General features: G+C 38.5%; 2 protein-coding genes across 2 annotated transcripts; one reads left to right on the top strand and one right to left on the bottom strand.

Annotated features, from left to right (window-relative positions):
- Window positions 1-7057: 7057 nt before the first annotated feature.
- On the bottom strand, window positions 7058-25217 carry LOC147380796 (putative disease resistance protein At1g58400). Its single transcript, XM_086431231.1, has 5 exons — window positions 24857-25217; window positions 24439-24535; window positions 24177-24219; window positions 23285-23313; window positions 7058-9503 (listed from the first exon to the last, which is right to left on the bottom strand). Exon 5 carries the CDS (start codon window positions 9218-9220, stop codon window positions 7289-7291), a length of 1932 nt encoding a protein of 643 aa, XP_086287357.1. The 5' UTR covers window positions 9221-9503; window positions 23285-23313; window positions 24177-24219; window positions 24439-24535; window positions 24857-25217; the 3' UTR covers window positions 7058-7288.
- Window positions 16305-17159, top strand: LOC147380797 (uncharacterized). Its single transcript, XM_086431232.1, has one exon. It carries the CDS (start codon window positions 16305-16307, stop codon window positions 17157-17159), a length of 855 nt encoding a protein of 284 aa, XP_086287358.1.
- Window positions 25218-27462: the final 2245 nt, after the last annotated feature.

Below are 27462 nucleotides of genomic sequence, written 5' to 3'. Positions count from 1 at the left end.
ACGAGTCACATGTTCTTTGAAAATCTTTGGCGGGAGTCCTTTTGTGAGAGGGTTAGCTATTATATTGCTAGAATCTATCTTGACAATCTCGATCAATCCTTCACGAATCTTTTCACATACTAAAATGTACTTTATTTCGATGTGCTTGTTTCCTTTAGTCACTTTTCATTCTTTGCTAAATCAGTAGCATCATTGTTATCACAATAGATAACAATAGGTCTATCAATGAAATCCACAATCTTTAATTCACCGATAAAATTCTTCAATCAAACTACTTGACGGGTTGCTTCGTAGCATCCAATGAACTCTGAATACATGGTTGAATATGTCAGAATAGTCTGTTTTGAGCTTTTCTATGAGATAGCTTCATGCCTAAACATGAAAATATAACCTGAAGTAGACTTCAAGTTATCACAACATCTAGCATGATCTGCATCAGAACAACCAACAACTTGAAGCTCACTCAATTTTTTGTATACTAACATAAAATCTTTTGCTCTCTACAAATATCGAAGTACTTTCTTTACTTCTCTCCAATAAGCAATACCAGGGTTTTGCTGATATCTCCCAAGCATACTAACGATGTAATTGATATCGGGTCGGATGCAAATCATTGCATACATAAGATTACCGACTATTGAGACATATTCTGATGCATTGACCTCCATCTTCTCAAACTTATTCTTGGGACACTGATCTTGGCTGAATACATATCCTTTTACCATAGGAGCCTCACTAGGAGCACATTTATCCATACCAAATCTTTTGAGCACCTTTTTAATGCATGCCTTTTGTGACAAACCTAAAAACCCAACTTGTTTATCTCTGTGAATTTTAATCCCTAGAACATATTAAGCAACCCCCATATCTTTTATATCAAATTTTTTTTTGGAAAGAAAATATTTTGTATCACATAAGAAATGAACATCATTGTTTGTCAGCAATTTATCAACATAAAGTACAAGAATGATGAATCGACTCCCACTCATTTTGAGATATATGCACTTATCGACGATATTTTCTTTAAATCCTTATCCGGTCACCACTTGATAAAATTTCAAGTACTACTGTCTTGATGCTTGTTTCAACCCATAAATTGATATTTTCAGCTTGCAGACAAGATGTTCACTTTTACCAACTTTAAAACTATCAGGTTGTTCCATGTAACTCTCCTCATCTAGTTCACCATTCAGAAAAGTAGTTTTTACATCCATCTGATGTAAATTTAAATCATAGTGTGCCACTATCGCCAAAATGATCCCCAGTGAATCTTTAGAAGAAACTGGATAATAAGTTTCACTGAAGTCAATACCTAGCTTTTCCTTGAAACCTTTCGTTACAAGTCTTGCTTTGAACCTCTCGATCTTACCTTCTGAATCTCTTTTAAATTTGAAAACCCATTTACATTCCATTATCTTACAACCGTCTGGAAGCGTCGTTAGTTCCCATACTTCTTTTTCATAGATCTCAATTCTTCTTTCATTGCTTCCTGCCAGAATTAAGATTCATTTGAGTCCATTGCTTCTTTGAATATTGAAAGATCATCTATATCACCTTTGATAGCATCTCTTTCTTGTATATTCACCTCATAATCATTTGTAATAGTGGGTATGCGTTCTCGGGTAGATCTCCTAATGGGAATGATTGGTTGTGGAATTGAGACCACCACCGCTTGGGAATTAGGTTCTGATTGGATTGCTACATCTTCTACAACAATTGTACATATAGGTGATGCCACCAAATGAGGTAAGGGTTGCGGAATAAAGCATATTGGTGTATCACTACGTTTTTTTCAAATATAATATTCCTTCGCTTTTTACTCCCACTATTTTGACTATATTCAAGAAACTTAGCACGATTGGTTTCAACTATCTCCATATGTCTCGATGGACAGAAAAATCTATAACCCTTCGATCTTTTGGAATAATCAAGAAAGTGACAAGTTGTCGTTCGAGGATCAAGCTTTTCTGATTTCGATTGTACAGCTTTGCCTCGATAAGACACCCCCAAACATGAAGATGGCTAAGGCTCAGTTTCTTGCTGACGAACCCCTTCTAGATTATTTTGCAACCAATTCTTATAAGCAAAGCAATCTCTCTTCATATGTCCATTCTTCTTGTAGAACCATCAATTTATATTATCTATTTTCTTAGCCTCTATATTTTTCTTGATTGTTTTCTGATTCTTGAAACCCTTGAACTCTTTTCCTTGCTTAAAGTTCTTGTTGCTGCTTTCCTTGAAACCCTTATTTTTAAAATTTTTCTTACTACTTGCATGAACTACCAAGTGAGCTGACTCAACCTTCGATCCTCTCAATCTTGCTTCCTCAGTAACATAAAGAGAATTCAACTAATTCAAATCCCTTTTAGTTTCTTGTACACTGTAATTGACCTTAAAAGTATCAAAAGATTTAAGCAGAGATAAAACTGCCATATGAACTAAAAAGTCATCTAAAAAAATAATCCTTTGCTCACGGAGACCAATGACGAGCTTTGACATCTTTAGAATATGTTCCTGCACATTTTTGTTACTATTATACTTCAGATTCATTAACTGACCCAAATACTTATACTGAATAGATCTCTTTGCTCCCGCAAACTGTTTTTTATAATCTGCAATAGTTTTTTAGTTGTATATGTGGTCTGAATATCATCTCAAAAAGTCTCACTAATAGATGTTCAAATGATCATCATAGACAATCTATTAGTCTTTTCCCATTTAACAAAATTGGTCCTCACCAACTCCGTAGAATCTAGAAGTGGAGTCGGTGGCATGCCCTCAAAGAGAACAAAATCAAAATCCATGCATCCCAGCAAGATGTCAATATTCATCCTCTAGGATAAATAATTAGAACAATTAAGGGGCTCAATCCCTACCAGACTCTATTGAATCAATGACCCATCCATAACTGAATTAGAATATGGTCAAACATTAATATATACTATAAGATTCAATTCTTTCAATTTGTACCAGGGGTTTTGATCGAATCGTTTTAAAGTATTTTATTAAGGGTGAAACTTTCCACTTTGCAGGTACAAACAAGTTGCATCATCAAGATTCGCCTTTGGACTGAGATCTCAATATGCTATATGTTCCCTAAAATTGTGTTGGAGTACGCACATAGACCTGGCCACTCATGTTCCAGTTCAATCCAAATACTATCTACACCTTTAGGCAAGAGGGTTATCCTTATCTCTCCTTCACACTTGTGACTATTTTATTTACTTGATCTATGCAAAAATCCTTAAATCACCTTTAGGTAGAAATAAGTGATTTCATGCAAAAAAAAGTTTCACAAAGTGATCGTAGTGACACACTAAGTCTCAGAATTCAAGAACCCGTAATTTCTATAAAACGATCACCTTTAGACATACTACTATTCTATTTCCATCACATTCCTTGAACGATCACTCAAAGTGTCTTCCTAAACCCCTATAGGCAAGACCTATACCCTAATATATCTAAATTTATTTTCTAATTATTCTTGTTTTGCATGTTGGTACATTAAAAATAACAACTAAATTTTCAATATAAAAGAAAGTAATTATAGATATATTTTCCAAAAGGGTACAACTAAATCTGAACTTTACTGTTATATGTTATTGTCAATGAATTATTTTAATATTTTTATTTAATAAATCTCAAAAAAATATTCAGAATAGATTCTTGTTTTGTCTAAATCGGAGTTAAAACGAATTAGTTATGATTTTTCAAAGTTTTTAAAAAGAAAATGTTTTTATTTTTTTTAATGTGCTGATTCAACTTGAACCAATTGAACCGATTCGACTGGACTAGTTTGACTTGAACCGGGTCAGGAGTTGACCCAAACGAGTTGGATAAGTGGGTCGGTTTGAGTCTGAAACGGGTTTAACCTAACAGACGTTTAAACATTAGTTTAATATGAATCGGGCTTAGCCCAAAATCGAAAAATGAATTAAGCTCGACCCAAAACGTAAACTAAATCGGGCTTAGCCCAACTAAACAAAGAAGCCCAACCGAAGCCCGAATCGGGTTGGCCCAAAAACTGAATGAAACGGTCGATCATCTTCTTCATTAAGAAAACAAATTTGCTGTAAACCCTAGTTGCGCCGCCACCTAATCGCAGCCACCCAATCGCCGACCGGCAGGGCTGATCGTCGACATCGGAGGACTTAAACGGCCACCGGAAAACGTCCAGTAACCTGCGACTGAAACCCTGTGCTACTGAACGATAGATCTCTTCGACTGATTTGTGATTTGAAGAGTTTCCAATTTCCTTTCCTTTTATTTTATTTTATTTAATCGATTTTAAACAAATCTGAAATCTCTTTGATTTCAGATTCATAAGTAGGTTTGTATAGGTTTTGATTTCTAATTAATAATCGATTTATTTCAAAATAAATCTGGATTTGTATAAGATTTAATCAAGATTGATTTAAATTCGACTTAGAATTTAATCCAAGTTTGATTCTTTTAGATTGGCAGAACAAGATTTAAAATCTCTGCTTTCGTTAATCTTCTTTGAAGAAAAAAAATGGCAGAATTTATTTTTGAATAAATCGACTTTAATAAATCAATAAATAAATAAAAATATTTATTTCAAAATTAAATCTACTCAAATCAAATTTAATCAACAATTTTGAATAAGAACAAATCCAGAGTGGCTCTGATACCAATTGTTTATTAAAATACTATGAACCTAATAGACATGGATCTAGGATTTGATCTTGAACAAACAATAGAATAATCAAATCGAAAAGCAATAATTGTAAAATACCTGGATTCACTTTTCCGATTATCCGTAAAGAATACGTTGATTTTGATCTGCGAAGAATAGGTGCATTACCCCAATTCTGCCTACACTTTTAGTGATGGGAACCTCTATCTCAATAATAGAATAATTTGTGTGTAGAGAGGGGGGGGGGGGGGGGGGGGAGGGACGACCACCTATTTATAAAAGATGATACTAGATTTTCTACCCGTCGTAGAATTCTAGTATTAGGTGAATACCACTTAAATTTTGATAAGATGTTCACTGACCCATCATATTTGATGTTGGTAACCAATGCTAGACACTAGCATGGTTTTCAATTTTATCCTTAATATTTTGAACAATTTTAATTTGTGTGTAAAGAAGGGGGGGGGGGGGGAGGGACGACCACCTATTTATAAAAGATGATACTAGATTTTCTACCCATCGTAGAATTCTAGTATTAGGTGAATACCACTTAAATTTTGATAAGATGTTCACTGACCCATCATATTTGATGTTGGTAACCAATGCTAGACCACTAGCATGGTTTTCAATTTTATCCTTAATATTTTGAACAAATTACAATCCAATATTTATATAAAATTTGTATATGTGAAAATGCCATAAAATAATTTTGATAATGAAAATAAATAAATAATAAAATAAAAATTCCAATAGAAAATAACGTGGTATCTCAAATTAAAGGATATATAAAACCATCCAAACAATTTTTGTAGGGGTAATTGTCCCCACAAGCTCCTTACTAGTTTCGCCCTTGTCTTTTTGTATCCCGAGAAAAAAAATATCATGGTTCTGTGCTTATATCACATCAACGAGTGAATTTCGAATGACTTTTTTCAAGTTAATCTATCACGACTCAAAAAAATATGAATTGATCCAAAAATAAATATTACCAACATCAATTGAGGACCACTTCGAGAATATTGATACCACTTTTGGCGTGGTTCTTTATCAAACATAAACCAATGGACAATTTAAATTTAAAGGTGACCAAGTGGCTTGTTTGGACACATGTTGCTCCATGCGTGGGTAGTGGTACAAACCACAAACCTTTAATGGGGCCCACCACCAATATCAAAATTGGACTCTGTATTGATGATGAAGAAAGGGAGGACTCTTGATGTCGGTTATTGTGTCTGGACATATATAATATAATAACTTAACTTATTAAGGGTATTTCTAGTATTTTTAGATAATAATTATAACGGAAGTTACAAAAAATCTTTTCAAGGATGAAGTTTAAAAAACAAGACCATGAATGATCCATATTTCAAAAATGGAGAGTTGTTGATCTGTAATTTCAGAAATTTGACTTTAAGGGCCATTTTTCTTAAAAATAACTTATTTGCTAAAATCGTTTTTAATGACTTTGTACACAATTTGGAAAGTGTGTTGTCCCCTGTGATTAAGAAGATTTCGTCCCATGATTTGGAAACTTGTTTTTTAATATTTCTTTTTTAATCAGATTCTATTGAAGACTAATTCAGTTGATTCCATTTAAGTTTTAAGTAGAACTTATTCAACTACGCGAAAACTGAAAATTTTGACAAGAAAATTTGACGGGCAAAGCCCAAAAATTTAAATTAAAGTTCCCCATTTGATGGCTTATAGTCTTCAAATTTCTCCCATCCTCCATTAATTTGATGATTTCAATCCATCGAAAAAAAAATTTGACAATGAAAAATTCGACGCTTTGGTCCGTCGAATTTTACGATATTTGACGGCCTTGGACTGTCAAATGTAGACTTTTTTCACTTGGTGTTCATAAATCAACAATTGATAAATAAAAGAAACAGTACACTTCCCAAAATAATTATCTTCTGATTGGGGGATTAAATATATTGAATGATCAAATCATGTTCATGTTAATTTACTATACTCTTAATAGTGAAATATCCTAAATACCCCTGCTAAATAGTCGTTGGTGGACCTCTGAACCACGATGAGCTTTATTATTAATTTCTAGCCATCTAAGCATTTTCAATTTACCAACAAGAGTAATGATTGTATTATGGAAATTGGAAGTTTAAATATGCATGTATATTAAATCTTTAATATATAGATAGTCAAGTGCTAAACCAAAATCTTATTCTAAATAGATCGCAACCATTTAATTATTAGAAGATATAGAATGCAAAATGGCCAGAGTTCCTATAAACTTGGCCATGATTTTCAAAGAGCCGAGTCATAGCGGATCTCGAATGATTCAATGCAATTTTCTCACTCAATTGCCACCAAGAATGAGATGACTTGCCCAATATATCTCTTCAACGAGTTTAGAACCTAACCATGCTTCATAATGGTTAAAAAAATGGAATCCCATACATCAAGATCATCCAACATTCCAATTTAACACGACAAAGCACTTTGCACAACAATTCAGAAATTTGGATAAAGGACATTTTATATTTTAAAGTACAATGATATAAGAAATCAATGATAATAATAGTTGCACTAACCATTTGATAATAACATCCCTTTTGCTGTCTATCAACATAATCTCATAGAAATTAAATCCCAAAGGGGGGAATTTAATCAAAACATTTTTGTCACTGGGATGTGTTTGATTTTGTAATTCTCTCTGCCTCCGTTGGGACTCAACTTCCGTGCAAGATCACCATGCGAAGGCCAAATTTCCAATTCTTCGAGTGTGGTGATTAATTGCAAACCTTCAGGTAGAGTCCTCAATCTCCAACAATTATGGAATTTGAGGCACTTCAAGCTTGGCAAAGCTCCTTCTTCAACTTCTATCCATTCAATTAGAGATTGTGATTGAATCATGAGAAATTCCAGACTAGGAAACCCACCAGACCTGAAAAATTCTCTACCCATATGTTTTGCTGTGAAGGCGTCATTCAAACTGAGATGTTTTAAGTTGGGAAGGAACTGGAGGATAGAAGTTGGGATCTCAGGTAAGTCAGAGTTGGCTAACTCTAGTTCGGTAAGATTTTCCATTGAACTGAGCCAGTCGGGCATTTCTTGTAGGCACCCGAAAAGACGAAGATTTCTAAGGCAAGGCGGAGGAGAGAAATGTTCAAAAGAGGGGAGAAGTTGACTATTGAAGGAGAATCCTACATAATGACTTGTGTTCCCAGCTGATAGAGTCAAGGAGAGAAGTCCAGTCATCTTCATTATAGAAGCATATAACTCAATTTCATCTTCTAATTCTGACAAATAAATAACACCAAGTTTTCTTAGTTGTGTTAAGTTACTTAACTCGCTTGCAATGCTACTTCCGGCGTACAAACCACTCAAAGTCTGGAGGTTCGTCAATCGCCCTAACCCAGTTGGGATCAAAACCGAATGAAATGTTTCCATTAGAAGGTGCCTCAATTGTAGAAGATTCATAATTCTACTCGGTAGTACATTTATTTCAGAATATGTAATATCTAAAGTTTGTAAATTTCCAAGACTACATAGACTATCTGGAAGCTCTTTTAAATCATAACAGCACCTCAAGCCTAGATACCTTAGATGTATCAGATTACCCACTTCTTCTGGCAAGCTCTTCAACTTGGCATATTTTAGTTCCAGCACCCGCAACAGTTTCAAACGGTGGAACATAGTTTCCAAGAAATTCATAGGGCTAATTGAACAGTCACTATCCAAAATAATTATAGATCGAATACGGATATTGTTCAAGTTCAGTTCAAATGTGTTACCTGTTTCTGAATTTGTCTTGATCAATAGTCGACGAATATTGAGAGGGATACCTGTTTCATCTCCTGCTACAAAATTGAGGTATGGGATTGGGACAGCACAAGCAATCGTTTCTTTAGATGGAACTTGAAGCATTCCTAGTTCGATTAACTTGTTGATATTTTCTTCGGCTGTATCCTCCATTCTCTCTCCTGGAATTTCTTGAATTAGACCTTCGGCCATCAATAGCCGAATCAATCTTTCTTTCGATTCCCAGTAATTTTCATTGAAGATGCGACAGTACATTAAGCAGGATTTAAGGTAAAACGGCAAAGAACTGAATTTCAGAGCAAAAGAAGAACTCTTGATGTTTACCTCTCCTCTATGTTCAATCGATGCAATTGACTGATCCAATTGAGACTTGCCACGAAGAATTTCAACGAGACATTCGTTGATCATCCGTAATTCACGCTGGAACACATCACCAGCCACTTCCCGATCTTCGCTATTCATCCGAGTGATGAATTGATCGGTACCATCATCTGCGTCGTACATGGTATCTCTGACCGTACCCAACCAATTTTGAATCGATTTTTTCAATTCTGTGCTTATGTTGGTGGTGGTGGTGGTGGTGGCATCTTCTTCTTCACTTAAAAAGTAACCGATTTCAATGAGTTCCTGGGTGAAAAGTTGGATTTGAGATTTTAGATCTGAAAATTTGGTCTTAAGAAGTAGGATTTGATCCTCTAGACCATAAATTATTTCGGATTCCTGAATCAACAAATAATTCAATCTGTCAAGGAAGGAGGTGACTAAGGTTTCTTCCATTACTTGATGTTAAGAAACAGATGAAGTTTTTAGTGTATTTAACAGATGAGATGAGATGAGATAAGATGAGAGAGGTCAACGTCCAAGAAGGTTTTCTCTTTTTCTGAAGCAATTATTGTAGCTTTTCAAAGTAAAATACCAAAACTAACCTCCCATTTGGTGGTGCTCTCTCTCTCAAGCAATTGCCGTACCTTTTCAAATTAAAATACCAAAACTAACCTCTCTCGATGCAATACTTGATTGTTTTGCAGTGTAAACATGAATATTCGACAGCTTTGCTTGCCTGGAAAAAAATAATTAAAGAGTTCTATAATCATAATTATAGATGTAGGCACCAAAATTTTGAGGAGGCCTTTACAAATTGTATAAATAAAAATCCCTAATTTTATAATGGGTTTCAAATCCAAATTGAGTCCATTAAATGGGAACGTGCCTATTACAAACCTGGGTTTTGGACTTTCACAGATAAAGTCCGTGACCTAAGCAAATTCAAGTGATCCACATATTAAGCATTGGGCCTTACATCCAAACAAATGAGTTCGGCCCAATAATAATCCATAAAATCCATAAAATTGGATTTGAACGAATTTAGCCTTTTAAATAAATCAGTTACACCTCCTTAAGTTGAGGGTATAATTGGAAAGCTAAATTACCTTTAAGTCTATAAATACAAGAGCCTCTCTCATTGAGAAGGAGGATCTGGATCACTTTCTCTCAGAAGACAGAAGCTCTCCCTCTAGAGAAGAAGAAGCTCTCAAGCCCTCCTCCAGAGACAAAGCAAAAGTTCTTCAGAGATCCGGACTCCGATTAAAGAGAAGATCAAGCATAAAGCCCTTCTTCGGAATCCAAGCAACCTTCTCAGCCGATAAAGCGCGAAGCCCGGAGAGAAGAAGATCTACAGAAGTCTCTACAGAAGATCAAGCACAAAGCAAAGCCACCGTTCAAGCAACCTTCTCAGCCGATAAAGCGCGAAGCACGGAGAGAAGAAAAAACTACATACGTCATCACTATTTTGTATTTGACTGTTAATCAGAGGAAACACTGAGATCTGTATTCACTTTTCATCAAAAATCAATAAAATCATTTGCGATCTTATTTCACGAATCTCGAGGTAGATCCGTAGAAATTTATTGTCGACAAATTTTTGGCACGCCCGGTGGGACCATCTCAACCTCTCATCTTTCAGTCAACTGCAAGAACATCACCTAAAGCATCAATGGCATCTCGCAACGTCAACGCTATCGCATCTGCCATTACTGAGAAAGGTAAGAAAACCCTTTCTTCCAATCTTGAATCTGATCAAGTTACTAGTCGCGATTATCATGTGACACGAACAAAGACAAAGACTGGTGGAATCAAGCTAATGGAGCCTCTCCAGCATCACTCCAAGAAACGTACCACGAAAACGGCACTTACCACGAAAGAATCGTGGGCGGACATGGTAGAAGACAACTCGTCAGATTCTGGATCTGATTCGAAGTCAAGCGAGGGATCATCTAGATCTTTATCGATCACTTCTCCGTCACAAACTCACACATCCATCAGAGCAGTAATGACAGCTGGCGCACTAACGATGGAGGAACAAGTTGCTCAGATGGTAGACACCATCAACAAGTTAACAAAAGCAATGGAAGAAAAAGATATTCAAATAGCAACTCTCGCCAGCCGTTTGGAGCAGAAAGACAAAGAGAATGAGTCGAGTACTGGACCCTCACGTCCTCCAGGATTCACCCCTGAAGCATACATGGCTCCGCACGAAGAGGAACAACGAGCAGACTATTCTGGTTCACGAAAAGCTACTCGAGATCCACCACAAGGCTCTGTTGCTTTGCTTTCCGTTCAACAACTGCAAGCAATGATTACTGACACCATTCGTGCTCAGTATGGGGGCATGCCACAATCCTCATTGGTTTACTCCAAACCCTACACTCAACGCATCGAACAAATGCGTCTTCCGGCAGGATATCAACCACCAAAATTCCAACAGTTCGAAGGAAAAGGCAATCCAAAGCAGCATATTGCCCACTTCATCGAAACTTGCAATAACGCCGGTACATTCGGTGACTTCATGGTGAAACAATTCGTTCGCTCCCTCCGCGGCAATGCGTTCGATTGGTACACTGACTTGGAACCCATTCAATAGATAGTTGGGATCAACTTGAGAGGGTGTTCCTCGGCCGCTTCTACAGCACTAGAAGAACAGTAAGTATGGTGGAGCTCGCCGCTGTCAAACAAAGGAAGGATGAACCAGTCATCGAGTACATAGAGCGATGGAGAAATCTTTCCCTCAACTGTATGGATCGACTCTCGCAATCTTCTGCTATCGAGATGTGTGTTCAAGGGATGCACTGGCAACTCCTTTACATCTTGAAAGGAATCAAGCCACACACTTTTGAAGAGCTAGCTACTCGAGCCCACGACATGGAGCAGAGTATAGCTGTGCATCAAACTCCACGACTAAGCGAGCCTCGAAGGCAAGAAAAGAAGGATGGGAAGTCCTTCAAAACTAAAGAAGTCTTATCCACCACTACCAACAAACCTGTCAAAATCACAGGTAAGAGAAGAGAAGATCAGCCGCGAGCTGATTCAACACAAGAAAAAGGAAAAGCTTGGAAGACTCTCAAAGAGCTTGAAGCAAAAGAGTACCCTTTTCCTGATGCTGATGTCTTGGGCATGTTCGAAGAGTTGCTGAAATTAAAGCTCATTGAACTTCCAGTGCCCAAACGACCCGAGGAAGCAGGTCGCGACAATGATCCGAAGTATTGTCGCTATCACAGGGTGATCAGTCATCCAATTGAAAAATGCTTCGTTTTCAAGGAGAAGATTATGGATTTGGCACGTCAAGGGAAAATTGAACTTGACTGTGTCGAAAATGTTGCTACTTCCAACATGACCTCTATCACTTTTGGATCTTTTGATCTAATACTCTTGACAAGTCAGTATGCTACACAGATTCCATCTCCTCAGATCACCAAAATTTTACCTAAACCATCACAACTCATGTCCGTACATTTTGATGTTGAAAAGGCCCATCCCATGCTGGGGGCAAGGCCACATCAAAGAAAAATCATCACCTTTCCCACTTCACTTCAATAAGGACTACAATCTCATTCGGCTTCAAAATCAAAGTCAGACATCTCAGAGTCTGCTTTAGTTGATGATGAAGGGTGGACAGTTGTCACTCGTCGAAAAAGACGTCCTACACATGTGCCGACTCCTTCTATTTCGAAGCCAAAGAGAAAGAGAAGAAAGTCAAAACCAAGTACAGGGTCAAAGAAACGAAAGAGAGCAACAAAGAAGAAGGCTTTCCGAGTTCCGCCCGCAGACCCTGAAGACATCTTTCAACAACCTCCCCGTGTGCCGGTTACTCTTTTAGAATTCTTACCAAGGAAGCTCTTAAAGGAAGTCTGCACGGTTTCATGTCATCAAGTGGAAGCGGAGGTGCTTGAAGATGATATCGATAGTAGATCAGAAGAACATGCTGGATCTTCCTGTGATGGAGACCAGAAACTTGAGAAAGACAATAACACCTCGAAAACAGAAGATTCGCAGGTCGACTTAGATTTGTCCAGTAAATTTCAAAAAATTCAGCTTACTTCAAAGCAAAGCTCAACTGAATCAAAGCAAGAAGTTCAACCTAACATAGATCTACCAGAAGATGGTTTGTGCATGGCCACAATCACCTTTACTGACGAGGATCTCCAATTGGGGTCTCGACCTCACAATAGGCCGCTTTATGTTACAGGTTATGTGAGGGAAACTAAAATTCAAAGAATCCTCCTAGATTGTGGTTCTGCGGTCAACATCATGCCAATTCGTACTATGAAACAAGTTGGCATCTCATCAGATCAACTTGCTCGCAGTAAGTTGATGATTCAGGGCTTCAACTTGGGAGGTCAAAGAGCGATCGGCATGATAAGAGTCAAGCTCTCTATTGCAGATTTGGAGTCAACAGCGCTTTTCCACGTGATTGATTGTAAAACTTCATATCACTTACTTCTCGGTCGACCATGGCTACATGAAACTGGAGTAGTACCATCCACATTACATCAATGCTTCAAGTATTACCAAGATGGTGTGCAGAAGCGTGTAATAGCCGAAGATCAACCGTTTGACAAGGCAGAAACGTAATTTGCAGATGCGAAATTCTATTTCGAAGGGGATGTCATTCAAGAAGCACTTCCAGTTTCGGTACCTCCTTCGAGTAAGCAAAAACCTGACAAAGGAAAGCATGCTATGAATGACGCCGATAAGATTTCTCCCGGTCCTCCGCTTCAAAAAGAACGAAGTAAGAAGCAAGAACTAGAAACTCGACATATGAAAGTGGGTCAATCAATGGTGGACGCATCATCCACAGTTGTATCGCCAACCCCAATGCTTTGCTACGTGCCACAATCGAGACGGAAGCCGGGACAATCACCTTTCGAAGAGATTTCTTCAAAGACTAAACTTCCTGTCTCTAAAATCGAATTGGAGACGTTGAAAGAAGAGTTGACATTCCCGGTTACACCTCTCCAAAAATCTTACATAGTAAGGACACCCGTGGAAAACGTTGTCCCAACTACGTCAATTGCAAAGAACCATGAAGACAACCTCGTAAAAGTAGAGTCCAAAAGTTGGTTCGGTCCTAAAACTTTAAAGTTATTCGAAATTGCTGGTTACGGAAAAGGTGAACCCGTACGATTGGGTGAACTACTACCAACTGATCAAATTCATGGTTTAACTTCAACACAAGTCAAACTCGTTCGAGCTGGAGAAAAGGTTTCATTCACACGAGCGGGGCTAGGGTATACGTCAGAAGCTCCAATCAAAATTTTCAAGATGAAGACGGCTGCTTCGCAACATACTACAGTAGAAATCATTGATGAGTCTGAAGAAACACCAGTTCCACGAACATCGGTCTTTGATCGAATTGGTGGCCACGTCTCGACCACGTCGGTATTTGACCGATTAGGTGCTTTAGATGATCATCATGATGTACGGATTCATAAACCTCGTGCGTCTGCTATATCTAGACTTGGTCAGAATGTTGGGGTAAAAATACGAAAAGAATCGCGACGTCGACCTAAGCCAATGAATAAACATGTGGAGCATAAAGATAGTAGTGGCTTGCATAGCACTATTCCATCTCGCATGAAACGACAAACGACTTTAGAAGTCTCGATATCAGATGCATTGGTTGTGAAACGACGCACTATCATCTTCACAAACCAAACGAGCAACAACAGAGCTTCAACTGTTGAAACAGACAATTCTGAAGATGTCGTTTCGGTAAATCATATTACCATTGAGGAATTCTCTGAAGAAGATTCTACGTCGTCAGATGAAGAACTCGAAGATGCTCCACCGATTTTTTAAGAAGGCGGACAAGCCACTGTAGACGACTTAAAAGAAATAAATCTTGGGACAATTGAAGAGCCGCGACCCACGTTCGTCAGTACTCTTCTAAACCAGCATGAAGAATCCGAGTACCTCAAATTGCTACAAGAGTACAGAGATGTATTTGCTTGGACTTACAAAGAAATGCCAGGACTTGACCCGAAGATCGCTGTTCATCAGCTCGCAGTTAAACACGGAGTTCGCCCAATAAAACAGGCACAACGTCGTTTTCGACCAGAGTTGATATCACAGATTGAGGCAGAGGTCAACAAGTTGATAGAAGCTAGCTTCATCCGAGAAGTAAAATATCCAACCTGGATTTCAACATAGTTCCAGTAAGAAAGAAGAATGGACAAATTCGAGTATGTGTCGATTTTCGCGACTTGAATAATGCATGTCCAAAAGACGATTTTCCCCTCCCAATCATAGAACTTATGGTTGATGCAACCACAGGACATGAAGCTTTGTCTTTCATGGATGGATCTTCTGGTTACAATCAAATTCGAATGTCGCCAAAAGACGAAGGCTTACAGCCTTTCGTACCCCAAAAGGTATATATTGTTACAAAGTTATGCCTTTTGGACTTAAGAATGCTGGTGCCACTTACCAGCGAGCTATGCAAAAGAAAATCTTTGATGACATGCTACATGACAAGGTGGAATGTTACGTTGACGACCTAGTAGTAAAGTCCAGGAAAAGAGAAGATCATTTACAACATCTACGTGATACCTTCGACAGATTACGACGGTACCAGCTCAAGATGAATCCATTAAAATGTGCTTTTGGAGTTACCTCGGGCAAATTTTTGGGATTCGTGGTTCGGCATCGTGGTATTGAAATCGACCGAAATAAAATTGAAGCCATTCAAAAAATGCCGGCACCAAAAAATATTCATGAACTCAAAAGTTTACAAGGTCGACTTGCCTACATTCGTAGGTTCATCTCAAACTTAGCTGGGCGTTGTCATCCCTTCAGTCGATTGATGAAGAAAGATACATCATTTGAATGGGATGAAGCTTGTGAGAATGCTCTGAAAAGCATCAAGGAGTATCTTCTCAAGCCTCCTGTTCTTTCTGCACCAATTCCTGAAAGGCCACTGATTCTCTATATTAGTGCACAAGAAATGTCACTAGGAGCATTGTTGGCTCAAGAAAATGATGAAGGAAAAGAAGGTGCACTCTACTACTTGAGTCGAACTCTTGTTGGAGCAGAAGTAAATTATTCACCCATTGAGAAGACATGTTTAGCGCTCATCTTTGCCACAAAGAAACTCCGGCACTACATGTTGTCGCACACAATCCGACTCACTGCGCGAGCTGATCCACTCAAGTACATCATGACAAGGCCAGTCTTGTCGGGAAGACTAGCTAAATGGGCCCTTCTCTTATCAGAATTTGAAATTATTTACATCCCTCAAAAGGTAAAAGGGCAGGCGTTAGCCGATTTTCTTGCTGATCATCCTATTCCGGCTGAATGGGAATTGTCTCACGACTTGCCCGACGAAGAAGTATTCTCTATTGATGTGCTTCCAGCTTGGAGAATGTTCTTTGATGGCGCAGCTAGAAGAGATGGAGCGGGGGCAGGTGTAATTTTTATCACCCCACAAAATGAAGTATTGCCATTCTCGTTTGCCTTGACGAAGTTATGTTCAAACAATGTTGCAGAATACCAATCTCTGATCATTGGTTTAGAACTCGGGCTAGAGATGAAGTTACACCAACTCTACGTGTATGGGGACTCACAACTCGTCATTAACCAACTCTCGACAGAGTATGACGTTCGAAAGCATGAGTTAGTGCCTTATCACTGCTATGCTGTACAACTGGTAAGACAATTCGAAGACGTCATCATTAGGCATATACCAAGAGCTGAAAACAAGCAGGCTGACGCTTTAGCTAGTCTTGCTGCAAGTTTGGCTATGCCGGAAGGAGAGACAATGAGTATCCCTATCTGCCATCGGTGGGTATTACCTCCTTTGATAGATGAAAATTGTGAGTCTCACGAAGCAAACGTTGTTGAAATAGCTGAAGTCAAAGATTGGAGACAGCCACTTATCGACTATCTACAGCATGGGAAGCTGCCAGACGACCTAAAGCATAAAATCGAAATACGTCGTAGGGCACCTCGATTTTTATATTTCAATGATAAGTTATATCGTCGCTCTTTCGACGATATCTTAATGAGATGTCTCGGAGATGATGAAATCCGAGATGCTTTAGAAGAAGCACACTCTGGAGTGTGCGGTTCACATCAGTCAGGGCCAAAACTCCATCACAGTCTGAAGAGGATGGGATTTTACTGGCCTACTATGGTGAAAGATTCTCTAAACCATGCAAAGAGGTGTAAAGCTTGTCAATTTCATGGAGATTACATTCGTCAACCACCGGAGCCATTGCATCCTACAATCGCATCTTGGCCCTTTGACGGGTGGGGACTTGATGTCGTTGGACCACTCCCAAAATCTTCAAGGCAACATCTCTATATCCTCGCCGCAACAGATTACTTTTCTAAATGGGGGCAGAAGCAGTTCCCCTTCGAGAGGTCAAGAAAGAAACGGTAGTTGACTTCATCAAAAGTAATATCGTCTTCCGTTACGGCATTCCACGATATATCATGACAGATAATGGGAAATCTTTTAGCAATACGCTGATGGATCAATTCTGCATGAAGTTCAACATTAAGCAGAGATGTTCTACAATGTACAACGCTGCAGCAAATGGACTCGCCGAAGCCTTCAACAAAACTCTCTGCAAGCTTCTTGAGAAGGTTGTTCAAAATCGAAAAAAGATTGGCATGAACGAATTGGAGAAGCACTATGGGCATACAGAACCTCATACCGCACCTCCACACAAGCCACACCTTACTCATTGGTTTATGGAGTTGAAGCTGTTCTCCCATTGGAACGACAGATACCTTCCCTAAGGATTGCGATTCAAGAAGGTTTGACCTGCGATGAGAATGCTAAGTTACGTCTGGCTGAACTTGAAGCATTAGATGAAAAGAGATTGGAAGCACAACAACGGCTAGAATGTTACCAAGCCCGGCTGTCACGTGCATTCAATAAGAAAGTTCGACCACGTTCTTTTCAAGTTGGCGATTTAGTTCTCGCTGTACAACGACCAATCATCCTCTCACACCGTTCTGGAAAGAAGTTTGATCCGAAATGGGATGGGCCTCATGTAGTGAAAGAAGTATACACTAATGGTGCATATCTTCTTGTAACACCAGAAGGATTACGTCTTGGTCCAATCAACGGGAAATTTCTCAAACGATATTATGCTTGAAAGAATCATGCTCCCCAGCACGAGCCTAAACTGTTTGACAATGCTCCCCAGCACGAGCCTAAACTGTTTGACAATGCTCCTCGGCACGAGCCTAAACTGTTTAGCAATGCTCATTATCGTACGAGCTTAAACTACATGATACTCCTGACCCGCATGAGTTAAAACTGTGAACGGTCCAAAAAAAAAAAAAAAAAGAATTGAGCTCGCTAGATTGAAAACCCGAGAGGGCGGTCTAGGCAAAACTTAGAGCATCCATCTGAACTACGTTATGGTTTGATCCCGTTTTTGGGTACGTAGGCAGCCTGTAAAGTTACTTCAGGTTCAACCACATCAAAAAAAAAAAATATACTCGTATAAGGAAAATGGGGAATTTTATTAATTTCAAATGAAGTGAACAATGTTATAATTTCCTAAGTCCTATACAGTAAAAAATAAATAAATAAATAAAATAAACTTAATATAAAGAAGTAAGGTTCCAAAACTTCTTCTTCAAAGACTCTCTCTCCTTCGCAAGCAGCTATTTCATCATCATCAATGATTGGAGCATTAGATAAGCGAGTACACTCCGCTTCAACAGTAAGTAGAGCCTCCTCCTCTTCCTGAACTTGAGTATTAAGAGATTCTTTAGAAGCAACGACTTGTGGTAGCATTTCTCTGATCTGAGTCAACTCGATTTCTATCTCAACTTCTCGTTTAGTCAGTTCAACTTCTTTATCTTTAACTTCAGTCAGTTGCGTACGTAAACTATCCACTGATTGACGTTTTAGTTGAGCTTCCTGATCTAAGACAGATAGCTGAAGATCCCTATCATCTGCTGACAAAGATGATAAAGCCTTCTCTCGTCTTGAAAGATACGCTTCTACTCCAGTTATAAGTGATTCGAAGAAGTTAGCAAAAGGCATAGGATCAGTTCTGAAAGCATTCTTGAGAGAAGAGATGATGGCAGGCATATGAAGTGATTGCCATTCTCTTAGGTTGGAAAAGCCAATATTGAGCATCAACTCAACTCTAGATCGAAGGAATTCATCACGAGCTCTATGTAATGCTTGTTGAACGCATAAGTCGATGTCACTATCATGCAAAGAAGCTTGTCGAGTTTGGGTAGAAACAGTAAGCATTCCACGTGACTTCGGAACAATCACAGATGAATCAACCAACTTATTAGAAGTAGGTAAAGCCAATGCGATAGGAGCCGTATGTGTAGTTGAAGTTGATGAAATGCCATGGGAATTTTGACGAGGACATGAAGAAACCTCGTCCCCATCACTCTTTGAGGGGTCTTCAGTATCAATCAATTTCGAAAGCCCTCTACTAAGATGACTGACATTCAAAACATCTCCCATACCCGAGAAGGCAGGGAGGATTGGAAAATCTTCTGAGGCGAACAAATCGGCAATGGAATGTATATTGTTGATGATTCTGCGAGATCAATTAAATCACAAAAGATTATACATTTAAAAAAAAAAATAATAATAATAAAAAAAAAAAAAACATGAAATTTCTAAGAAAGGAAAAAAGTGTGTAAAATTACCTTTCCTAGGAGACACATCATTCTCAGCTTCAGCTTCTTGCCTATCCGGAGTCACACTCGTATCTTTAGGCTCAGTCTGAACAACAGGCTTCAAAGAACCAACGGGACTTGATTTATGAACAACTTGTTCTACATCTACCCCAAGAATGTTGGCCTGTTCTGTTCGAGTAGTCGTTGGAGTCGGCAGTATTTTTTTGAAACGCAATTTCAATCTACGTTCTGCAATGACATTTTGCGTATCATCAATGCTAGTGTGTTCTATTCTTCTTTTTCGAGAAGGTTTTTGCGTGACAAGCAAAGCACGACGTGCCTCACGATCTTCAAATCCTTTTCTTTCATCAAAATTAAAGTTCGGAACGGAGACGCTATCTTCAAGAAGACGAAAATCAAGGGCATCCAAATGAGGTAGTACATCTTGAACCCACCAATCCCTATAACTCTTATCAAATTGCCGGTTCATGTCTTGCACTTTTGGAGGAATAAAAAAATTGACTCGACTTTTGGTCTGAGTCAAAGACAACCATAAACTGTATAACTCTATCCCATCCACGGATCTTGTGAAAGGAATCGGAGTTCCAGGGATACGTTGACGAAAGCCTTGTTGACGAGCAAACCTGTGAGGGCTATACATTTCCACCTCGCAAACATCACCATATCGAAACATAACAAATCCAGGACGACAGCTTATCATGAAAGCTTGAACTTCAGAAGGATCATCACCATCATCAGTTCGCATCCTTCTATGACCTTTTGGTGGCCAAATCTCCTCAGGATGCCATTTAAAATCACTAGAATCCATGGTGCTGATCAGATTCCTCGCATCTTTAGCATTATCTTCCCAATAAAAGTATGAGTTGGAAACACCAGCTGTGCGAACCAGATACGGAGGTCCAAAGTCAGCATCAATGCTACCAAATACTCCCCGAGGAAAATGAAGTCCAACCCACCCAAACAAGTAATGAAGGGGACAATAACTCGTGGAGGCACCTACAACTTTCTGTGTTTTCATACCCCAATAGGTCTGAGTTAGACCTTTGTATAAACAACACAGAAGTGGAGGTACCAAGCTGAACGTAGTACCTCGGGCCATCAATGCTGCTACCTTGAAAGTGCCTGGACGAATAAGATCACCATTCTCACAGGGGAGAACGAAACGACACAACCACAAGGAGAGGTATGCAGCTGTCATAGCTTCATCTTCAACATTCTGATTTGCAGGAAAACCGAGCCTGATAAATGGATTTTCTCCCTCTTTACGACCTCCTTTAGCCAAAGTAACTCGAGAAGAAAAAGGTCTTCGTAATTTTGTTCTGGGATGCTGACGGCCACTACGATCAAAGTAAAATGATTTTGCTCTCTCCTTATACTCTACTGTCAGACGAGGATTAGAAATCCGTTCAGCTTTAGTGTACCAGAAATCAAGCCATTCACTGTGGCTAACACCAGTCACTCCCCTTTTCAAAAATCAATAAAGCGTACGCCTTAAATAGATACTGGCAAGAAAGAGGAAGACCTAGAACACCGTTGCAACCCATGAGTTCATCAAAACTAGGCACCACCTCTTCATAATACTCACCCGTGATAGAAAGCCCAGAAATCTTCTGCATTTCCCATAAAGAAATGCCAACTTCCCCACGACCCGTAACAAAAGTGTTAGTCTCGGGACACCAAAACTCACATAAAGCTCGATACATGCCATTAGGACGACTGTACTCCTTACTAGCTGCAAATATAGCTTCACTAAGGAAAGTTGTCGATTTTCGGCTTTGTAGTTTATGGCTCACATCCAAGCTCCAGTCCCAAAAACCACTAAGATATCGAATGTCGCCTCGAGGTTCAATATCTGAACCCCATCGAGTGAAACGTTGCATGATTTTCTGTGCCAAAACAGCTTGTGGACAATTACGAGTTTGGTCATGATGTGGAGGATGACATAAAGATGGCTGACGCTCTGTATCAATCTCATCTCCAGGGAGTAAGTCAGCTGTTGGAGGATACTCACTTAAAACTGTCATATCAAGTGATGTGTCCCTTTCTGTATCTTGTGCTTTCAAAGGACCAGTCATCGGTGTGTGCACAACAAGCTTTAGCTCCACAGATGAAATGTTCCCTCTTCTTGAACGATCGGTTATCATAACATGGGGAAAACAAAGCCATTTTCCCTTTTGAGAAGGATCTGCAGGATCATCTACCCAACCTTCACGCGGTAAGTTCCGTTTGGAATGGTTCTTATTCTTTAAACCTTTGGAAATAATGTCTCTAGCCATCTCTGAAAAAAAAGGGGGGGGGAGACCAAATACATTTATTAAAAAAAAGGGTGATATGTCTCATTAAGTATTAGGGTCACATTGATTAGAGATACATAAGAGTATGAGTAAAAAAAATCATCATGCTCAATAATGCTCTGATTTCAAAGATTAGCCAACCGGCTGGACAAATGATTCGTCGCATGGTTTTTCTAACCAGTTGACGTTTGTCAGCCAATTGACGTTGTGATGCTGCTAACCAGTTGACGTTTGTCAGCTAATTGACGTCATCCACTCTTAAGCGTTACTGATAAACAGTTGCTTTAGAGGTTAGTCAACCGGCTGGACAAATAGTTCGTCGCATGGATCTTCTACGTGCATAAAGCTTGCGTGAGCCAGTTGACGTTTGTCAGCCAGTTGACGTCATCCACTCCTAAGCATTACTGATAAACAGTTGCTTTAGAGGTTAGTCAACTAGCTGGACAAATGGTTCGTCGCATGGATCTTCTACGTGCATAAAGCTTGCGTACTGCGATTCTTTTAATCAGTTAACGTTTGTCAGCCAGTTGACGTCATCCACTCCTAAGCATTACTGATAAACAGTTGCTTTAGAGGTTAGTCAACTAACTGGACAAATAGTTCGTCGCATGGATCTTCTACGTGCATAAAGCTTGCGTACCGCGATTCTTTTAGCAAGTTGACGTTTGTCAGCCAGTTGACGTCATCCACTCCTAAGCATTACTGATAAACAGTTGCTTTAGAGGTTAGTCAACTAAATGGACAAATAGTTCGTCGCATGGATCTTCTACGTGTATAAAGCTTGCGTACCGCGATTCTTTTAACCAGTTGACGTTTGTCAACCAGTTGACGTCATCCCCTCCTAAGCATTACTGATAAACAGTTGCTCTAGAGGTCAGCCAACTAGCTGGACAAATGGGTCGTCGCATGGATCTTCTACATTCATAAAGCTTGCGTACCGCGATTCTTTTAACCAGTTGACGTTGTCAGCCAGTTGACGTCATCCCCTCCTAAGCATTACTGATAAACAATTGCTTTAGAGGTCAGCCAACTAGCTGGACAAATGGGTCGTCGCATGGATCTTCTACATTCATAAAGCTTGTGTACCGCGTTTCTTTTAGTCAGTTGACGTTTGTCAGCCAGTTGACGTTTGTCAGCCAGTTGACGTCATCCACTCCTAAGCATTACTGATAAACAGTTGCTTTAGAGGTTAGTCAACTAGTTGGACAAATGGTTCGTCGCATGGATCTTCTACGTGCATAAGTCTTGTGTCCCATAATCCTGCAAGCCAGTTGACGTTTGTCAGCCAGTTGACGTCATCCCCTCCTAAGCATTACTGATAAACAGTTACTTTAGAGGTCAGTCAACTAGCTGGACAAATGGGTCGTCGCATGGTTCTTCTACGTGTACACCGTTTATCAAGCAATACTTTTAACAATTCAACATTGGCCACCGCTAAGCAGACTAACAGATAAATGTTCTAAAGGTTGACTGATAAGGGTTATAAGTTCTCAATTTGTAATTCTGGTTACAATTCATAAGAAAGGAAATGCGAGGATAACAAAGTTCAAAGAAAATATATGGGAAGAATGAGTAAGATCCATACCTTCTTGTGGTTTCGAAGCTGTAGTCGAGCTGCAATCGACGAAAAAAAAAAAAAATCAGATCTTTATATCAATATTATTGATAGTCTTGGATCTGTAAAAAAAAAAAAAAAAAAAAAAGAAGTTTCAATGTTATTTCATTCTCAAATTCTGAATCATAAAAAAAACCCAATAAGGAAAAGAGACAAAGTATGACAAAGTAATCAAAGTTGGAATTGATTCAAGAAGGTTATATATATATCCAAGACTTCTAATTATATTGTTGAACAAATCTTTTTTTAAAAGAAAAAGGATTTTGTTATACTTTCAGCAAAGGTCACTGCGTCATGGGTGGTCAAGCGATATTTTCATTAAAAAAAAAGAAATTAAAGGAAGAGGTCAAGAATGCACTTTTAGAATCAAGCTTCTTGTCAAATTAATCAATATTATTTGACTTGAATTGATCAATCAAACAATCTTCTTTTCCTTCGATTATGATGATTCAAACAATGAATCAAACTCATCGAGTCCTTTTTTTTTTTTTTAAAAAAAAGACTACAACATTTTGTGACTTTGCACTATATGCATCTAATAGGAAATAATGGATGCTTGCTCAAAGAAGGAGACAACAAAAGCCGATTAAAGCTTACCAATCTGTAAGTTATGAACCATTATGACGGCTAAAAGAATATATAAAAAAAAAAAAATTCTGTTTTGGGCTTCATTCAAGGTTTTCAAGATGGACATAACTCCCAGATTTGAAGTGCTAGTCGAACTCAACAACCCTTGGTTGGATTTGAGATTTTACTTTCTTAGCAAGAGTAGCATGGCTCAAAGATGGCATAGCCCTGTTCTAGTTTCCATATACAGTAAAATCAAAATTGGAAAATAGAAAATAACAAGAAAGGGACATACCTATGGCAACGATGAAGGCACGATGGTGTGGCGTACTCTCTTCCTGGATTAAAAAAAAGAAAGAAAAAGATGAATTATATTCATGAACATGTTGTTGTAGATTGGATATAAATAAAAAATCAGATCTGTTTTTTTTTTGCTGTGGAGGTAAACAGAGAAGAGAAGAGGGCATTGTTTGTTTATCAGATGAACATATTCAATTTAAGCAGGACAAGGCTGCACGTATCCAGCCATAAGATCCAATTTACTTCTAAATTCTTACCTCTAAATCGCCTAAAATTGATAAACCGAGATGGTTCTTTTGAAAGCAATCACAGCCCAACCAAGTTTTAAGATGCCGGAGAAGAAATCACGTGATTCTGAAATTATGAAGAATGGTTAAATTTCCGATAAAGACGAGTTTTTTTTTTCTTTCTGAAGAATATTCTCGACAGAGAGAAGGGTGATCTTCTTCTTTTAATCAAAATCAAAGTCAAAGAAAATTTCTAACAATCTGAGATCCCTTGGAAAGGTCAAGAATCAAAAGAACAAACATGTTAAATCATCAGTTACAAGCACTATGCTCTTATGGGCTTTGTTCTTGATCGAGTTTCGTCGATTCATGAAGTAAATACTCCACGGCTTCATGGAGTGATGCTTAAATAATAATAAATAAAGGAGAAGAAGTGGAGGTTACTTACAAGCAAGTAACTTTCAAAGAAAGGGATTTGCTGCTGCCAATCCCTTCAAGAATCAATGATCCAAATCGCTCCAAAACTCTTCAAGACCCAATCACACCGGTAGCAGACGAATTCTCTACCTATAAGCGAAGAATCCTTCTTGAAATCGGCAAAACTTCATCAAAACTCGTTGGATCTGTTTGAAGAAGAAGCAGTTCTTCTTCGGCACGGTGATGAGGGCAAAGAGGTGGGGAAGAAGAGAAGAAAAGAGAGCAAGAGAGATGGAAAGTTGTCGAGATTCAAGATCGGTTTTCAAGATCTATGAAACTCACCTTCCATGGCCGAATTCGTGGCTGAAATCTGAGAGAGAGAGGCTTCTATCAAGCTCTCAAAAGCATTCTGCGTCAAAGAGAGGTTTTGGGTTTTAGTTTTGTTAAAACTTATATCGGCACTCCAACCTTTTATTTTTTAAACTCCAACTCAATATTGATATCGCAAATTATGCTGAAGCCCAACCTAGTCCATTACTAAAGTCCAAGCCCAAGACTTGTATGATTGTTTTAAGGCCTGATCCATGGCTATTGGGCCTAATAACAACAAAGCATAGAGCTATGAGCCTTTTAAAAAAAAAAAAAAAAAAACAGCCCATTGGGCCAAGTTAGTGCGGTAATGCTCCTATACATGATCCAAACACGATGGGCTGAAGAGGCAGTATTCAAGTTCTGTTAAAATAAAGTTGTTGAGAAGTGGCATTGATCCCATGCACACTGGATACACCAAATTCTAATGGGACTTAATTGCTTCCAAGTCTTGTCCCAACTCAACAAGAAAACAAAAGTTTAAGAAAATTGCATTTGAGGTTGATACAATTTCTTGCCTATGGTACCTACTAATTATGGGCCAACTCAAAGTCATTTGTAAGTTGGGCCTTCTGTTTTTTTTTTGTTAAGACTAAGTCCACCTTACAAAGATTTAAAAATAAAATAAATAAATAAATAAGTAAAATTTCGATGCATTCACCTGACATCCAATACGACTAACGCAAATAAGTTTGCTTGTATTAGTTGTGGTGTATGTAATGGGCTCAAAGAAACCGTTGATTGAAATTAACTTTTCTATTATGATATAGCCCATGAGGAAAGAAGAAAGAAAATGAATTTATGGATTTTGAAAGCCAATACATGGGCCACATTGCATTAAATGGAGTATAAATGGGAAATATCTTGATCAATGATTATCGTGCGGCACGATCAATTGTAGTTCGATTTTCATCAACAAGATCGTCACAGTCCATACTCATCCAAAATCTTTCAATGACGAAACTAAGAAAGATTCAAAGCCAAACAGCCCAACAACTATTTCCAAGTGCTTTTGATGAAGTGTTGATGTTACCATCTAGTATATGCATGTACCAAACACATGAATTTAATCTCATGTATTTCAACTACGGGAAAGGTAAGTATACTGGGGTTATACATCTTCATGTGGGTTCACGGATCTCAAGGATCACCCATCTTTAAAAAAAAAGGGTCCTACTACAAGGTTCCAAAGACACGTGGCAAATCCTTTTTAACTCGAAACTTTCATGTGTCAGTCGACATAATCAAGGATACCTCATCCTTAACCTCACATTCGATGATGCATCCTTGAGGGGGCATTTGTAGGCATCAAAATTTTGAGGAGGCCTTTACAAATTGTATAAATAAAAATCCCTAATTTTATAATGGGCTTCAAATCCAAATTGAGTCCATTAAATGGGAACGTGCCTATTACAAACCTGGGTTTTGGGCTTTCACAGATAAAGTCCGTGACCTAAGCAAATTCAAGTGATCCACATATTAAGCATTGGGCCTTATACCCAAACAAATGAGTTCGGCCCAATAATAATCCATAAAATCCATAAAATTGGATTTGAACGAATTAGCTTTTTAAATAAATCAGTTAAACCTCCTTAAGTTGAGGGTATAATTGGAAAGCTAAATTACCTTTAAGTCTATAAATACAAGAGCCTCTCTCATTGAGAAGGGGGATCTGGATCACTTTCTCTCAGAAGACAGAAGCTCTCCCTCTAGAGAAGAAGAAGCTCTCAAGCCCTCCTCCAGAGACAAAGCAAAAGTTCTTCAGAGATCCGGACTCCGATTAAAGAGAAGATCAAGCATAAAGCCCTTCTCCGGAATCCAAGCAACCTTCTCAGCCGATAAAGGGCGAAGCCCGGAGAGAAGAAGATCTACAGAAGTCTCTACAGAAGATCAAGCACAAAGCAAAACCACCGTTCAAGCAACCTTCTCAGTCGATAAAGCGCGAAGCACGGAGAGAAGAAAAAAACTACATACGTCATCACTATTTTGTATTTGACTGTTAATCAGAGGAAACACTGAGATCTGTATTCACTTTTCATCAAAAATCAATAAAATCATTTGCGATCTTATTTCACGAATCTCGAGGTAGATCCGTAGAAATTTATTGTCGACAATAGACAACTGCTAAAGTTGTTTAAATGTGTTATAATGCTTTGTAGTGTTGAAGGAGTCAAACTGTGCATGTGTTTCAATTTTTAATTAGTGTGTAACAAATATTTTAATAAATTGGAGTGTAATAAGTAAAAATTTGGGTGCTATAACAACTCT

The sequence above is a fragment of the Akebia trifoliata genome, unplaced genomic scaffold (assembly GCF_017979445.1).
Source record: "Akebia trifoliata isolate Shusen 1 unplaced genomic scaffold, ASM1797944v1 Contig00981, whole genome shotgun sequence".
NCBI classification, from domain to species: Eukaryota; Viridiplantae; Streptophyta; class Magnoliopsida; order Ranunculales; family Lardizabalaceae; genus Akebia; species Akebia trifoliata.
The sequence above is the reverse complement of the archived record's forward strand: the minus strand, read 5'-3'. Positions and strand labels throughout refer to the sequence as shown.